Source organism: Triticum dicoccoides, chromosome 3B (genome assembly GCF_002162155.2).
Source record: "Triticum dicoccoides isolate Atlit2015 ecotype Zavitan chromosome 3B, WEW_v2.0, whole genome shotgun sequence".
NCBI classification, from domain to species: domain Eukaryota; kingdom Viridiplantae; phylum Streptophyta; class Magnoliopsida; order Poales; family Poaceae; genus Triticum; species Triticum dicoccoides.
The window spans coordinates 796,233,356-796,237,924 of record NC_041385.1 but is presented as its reverse complement, the minus strand read 5'-3'; the positions used below and the strand labels follow the sequence as shown (position 1 = coordinate 796,237,924).

The 4,569-nt window shown below is 39.0% G+C and overlaps 1 protein-coding gene across 2 annotated transcripts; it reads right to left on the bottom strand.

Moving 5' to 3' along the window:
• Positions 1-1,451: 1,451 nt before the first annotated feature.
• Positions 1,452-4,131, bottom strand: LOC119282303. Of its 2 annotated transcripts, XR_005138692.1 has the most exons (3): positions 3,814-4,131; positions 2,376-3,297; positions 1,452-1,654 (listed from the first exon to the last, which is right to left on the bottom strand). XR_005138692.1 is itself a non-coding variant. In XM_037562576.1 (2 exons), the coding sequence occupies exons 1-2, from the start codon at positions 4,066-4,068 to the stop codon at positions 3,217-3,219; spliced, it is 336 nt and encodes a 111-aa protein (XP_037418473.1). In that variant the 5' UTR covers positions 4,069-4,131; the 3' UTR covers positions 2,297-3,216. The 2 variants fall into 2 exon arrangements, 1 of the variants encoding a protein (XP_037418473.1); XM_037562576.1 differs by lacking the exon at positions 1,452-1,654 and having other exon boundaries at positions 2,297-3,297.
• Positions 4,132-4,569: the final 438 nt, after the last annotated feature.

The window sequence follows — 4,569 nt, the reverse complement described above, 5'->3', positions numbered from 1 at the left end:
ACGCCTCCAGTTCTACCATTATGTGAGTTCTTCTCAACTATATTTTTGTCTTTGATATTGCTTATTCAAAAATAATTGACAACTAATTTCTATTGTCAGCTTATCTCCATTCAACCAAACATGTCCGGCGCTTGGTAGACAGGACCTACTACTGTCCCGGAGCTGAACTAAACTGTGAGGAGATAAGTCATTATGTTTCATGGCTTGAGGATCTTCATACTGTCAAGACAAATTTTCTTCCTGCACTTAGAAATATTAGTACTCAAAATGTGCGACCAATAGTGATGGTATTGAAGTACGGTCACATCTATTTAGAAATGATTGTAAGATTTTTACTATTTGTCCTCAGTGCATCTTTTGCATATATAATTTTTCTGCTAAACTATCATTGCTAAGTATATTAATTAAGTACTATACGATGTTCTTCAACAGGGACTCCCGATGACAGTTGTGCCTCAAGGGATCGAGACTAAAGGTCGCATGTCAATTGTTAGCTTACGGCCAAGATATCCTGCATTGCACATTAATGCATTTAGGATTTCTAGAAGCGATGAATGCTTAATAGTGAAAGATTGGAGGAAAATTATTAACAATCACAGAGAAGTACTAGGGGGCAGCAATGAGAAGCGCAACCCACGATTAGGAGACAGGTTCATCGGCATGCTCCAGTTTGATGAATCAGAAGAGTTATACATGTTCTATGCTATTTTACCCCAGAGAGAGTAGCTAGCAGGAGTAATTTAGCTAGTTCATGCTGCTCTTAGTACTTGTCCTTTCATGTCCGTGTTCTTCGTTTTGAACTTAAGTAATTTGCTTTTGTGGTGTTATATATGAACGCTTATAATATCATGACAATCATGTTGAACTCGATGATATTTTTGCTTCTGGTACAAGTGAATATTTCTTCTTTAAGCTAGTAGTGCTGGTGATGATTAGATATATAGCTAGCGGTAATGCATTACTATGATGATTAATATGATGATTAATATAATGATGATGATGAGTTATTATATTATTTAATGAAAGAAACCGCATATTAGTTTCAGCTAGATGGATCCTACCTAAGTGATCAAGTATATGTCATCACTACCAGAAACTGATATTTTTCTGTGAGCCCCGAACCGACAGGAAAATAGGATGTACCGACAGGAAAAGTATTTCCTGTCGGCCACCCGTCAGGGTTAGCCGTCAGAGATAGCTTGACAGGAAAAATAAACTATGCCTGTCGGCCAACCGACAGGAACTATATTCCTGTCGGGTTTTCTCATTTCCCTGACGAGTTTGGCCCTACAGGGTTATATAGGCGTCAAATTTGGCAAACCAGGGAAATAGTATATCCCTGTCATACATAACCGTCAGAAAAAGAAGAAACCAAAAAAAATATCAATGGTTTTATACATAACTATTCCATAACTCAGAATATTTATAACATAGAAACATCACTATCAATTGTTTCCATCAACCAGAGATACAAATTCACATGTCTTCGGATACAGTTCCATAGAATTTACGTACATGAATCGAAGGTCAATGGAAACAGAGGTGCAACATCTAAAAACACACAAGTGCATCAACTAAATATACACAACAAGAGATCTCATTTTCTATAATCTTTGGTTGCAGCTTAAGTTGCAAACTTCCCTTCAAGGTTACCCTGCAGTGGACATTTAATAGGACTTGTAAAAATGTGGAAGTGTCAACAGTTTGCTACAAAAAGGTAACAAGAAACAGGAACAATATGTATCAGATATAATGAGCATAATCTATTTGGTATCTCGGTTTCTGGCAATAACATTGGCATATATACCCAACTTGTTTTTGTCTCAGCAAAGTTACCCACTTTTACAGCTCATATAGACTAATAATGAAGTAATTTGTTCTAGCATCATATCGCAGATTTGATACAAATCATGCAGCTGACAAAATCCATTTAAATGACAACCTGAGAACATGCTTCTGGATTAGTTTGATATAATTATCAGCTAACTTCCTGAGCACATTAGAGACTTCTTGCAAGAAATCACACTACCAATGTCAATACTCTTAAGTCTATCCATTTCAAATGTTCAAGAAAAATGGGCAGAGACATCATCATCTCCATAAGACTAAAAAAGCCGACGTTATGCAATTATTCCATAATGTAACAGCATGAGAACTGCACATCATGGTGAGACAATAAAAGACCCCAAAGAAATACAAAGAGGTTGTGTTTAGACTAAACCAACATAGCAACTACTGGCTCAATAATGTTGATCTCATGCTCTTGGGCACACTGGATATAGCATGATATATTTCAAATATACAAGAGAAAACTTGACTAACAATTATTCCTGATAAAACTTTGGGGATGATAGTGAAGGCAAAAGTAAAAATACCTTGATTAGAGGCGCTTGCATATCTCACAGATACGTGATCTTGAATTTTGTTCCTAATAAGAATGAATTGCGAACTAGAAAAACAAGTCCTCCATCAGGTGTTGATCAATATTTAATTTCTAGGTTCATGTGCATAGAACAAAATATGAAAGGGAATAGTGCCATTTCACTTGGAAGAATCTTATTCAATTTCTTGAAATTGAGTGATACCTCAACCACCTGCTTCAGCCTCTATGAAGCACTGATGATGTTCGTTTAATTCTTCCCAAAAACCTAACATAATGAAAGAGACTAAAATGATAAGGTATGGACAAACAAGTTAGGGAGCAAACTGTTATTGTACTTGATAGTAAGACAATCAAAAAATCATAAGGAAATAAGTTACTAGGCAAAGGGGTGACCACAAACAGAGGATAGTTGTTACTTGATGCGTCAGTAAGTTAGTACAGAAGTTCAGAACAATAATGTAAGGAGTGACATCCATTCATCTATGCAATGTACTGATAATTTTCAAGGCAATGCAATATCTATGGGTCATCGCACCCAGACACTTGCATCCACCTTGTACAACTAAGAGCTACAATCATCTAGTTCCAGCAATGTAAAATTACACTCAGCAAGATTGCGCACCTTCTCCAGCAGGAACATCCAATTGTGTGCTTACACTGCAATTGTTCAGTCTTTAATATAAGAAAGAAAAACCAAATACAACTTAAGGGAGAAGGAAGAACACGGTGAGCTTAAATATGAGGAATACACTAGATGATGTTCCTCATATTTGCCGTCGAGTGAATCTGAACTTCTTGCACGGATGATGAGCTTAAATATGAAAAATATGACACTATTTCTTGCCGTCGAGTGAATCTGAACTTCTTGCACGGATGATGTTCCTCATATTTGCAATGCAGCTGCTTAGCGCTTCCTGAATGTCAACATATTTAAAGCAAGTAAAATCAAAATGTATGGACAGAAAAAATAGAGATTGAAGTATTATGCTATTGTACAGTAAGTTAATGAAAAAAACTCACTGAAATAGAAAGAAAATTATCATTTAGTTTGAAACAATATTACATGCATTTTGGATAGGTACAGTTGTATCCAAAGTACTAATTGAAACTCCCCGAGTACACCCCAAGTATCCCACCTAGTCTTAGTAAATTTTTAAATCCTGTGACTACGTGTTGTTGCCTCCAAACTAATTTAAGAAATAAGGCAGAAATAAATGGTTGCAAATTTCTCAAAGAAATAACTGAAATCTAGATCAAGATTTGGGATCCAAGGAGCTGCACCAGTTTTGGTGATTATTATGCATCTAAACTACAGCTCTATAGATCGGATCTGAGGCCAGATTTGGGGATTCCTAGAGCTGCACCAGATTTGGGGATCCGGAGATGCCAGAAACAGGAAACAACAGAGTTTTGAGATTTAGGTCACGTACCTCCATAACGCCGGTGAACTGCTCGAGTTGGGGTGGATTCTCGACGGTGGCATCGATGGCGGCGTGGTCTGAGCAGGGCCATGGTGGAGGAGCAGGACAAGCGTTGGTGTCGCATGGTGATATCCAGAACGGAGATGGGACGACGCCGTGTCCCAATAGCGGAGGAGCCATGGATGGTGGTGGCCGGCGGGTACAGATCCACATCATAGAGTGCAGGTTGAGGCGCTCGTGTGACCTTGGAAGGTGGGGAGCCATGGAGGGATGGTGGTCGGAGGCCTCAAAAGCAGAGGGATTGGGCGGCGCAGAAGGAAAGGATAAGGAGATCTGGGGGGATTTGGGCGTGCGCGATGACAGGCGCGAAAAGAGGGCTCCATGGCGGGGCGTAGTTTCCAGATGCGCGCGGCTGAATTCTTCGCGGCCTAGTGTTTCGCGGGTGGGCCGAAAATTATATTCCTGTCGGTACTTACTCAGCCCACAGGAATATTAGACATATCCCTGGCGTCCAGGAGTCGACCGACAACCCAATTGTTTTTCCTGTGGGCTAGTCGCGGGCCCGACAGGAAAATTAGTCGACTCACAGAAATATTACGGTTTCTGGTAGTGCATATCCGTATATATTATAGTTGATCAAGTATAATTAATATGGATATTATGACATATACTTGATCACTTAGCTAGCTATCCAATGCATCCAGTCGAAATTAATCCGCGGTACTTTCACCTAATGATTTAACAACTCATTATAATGTAAAACAA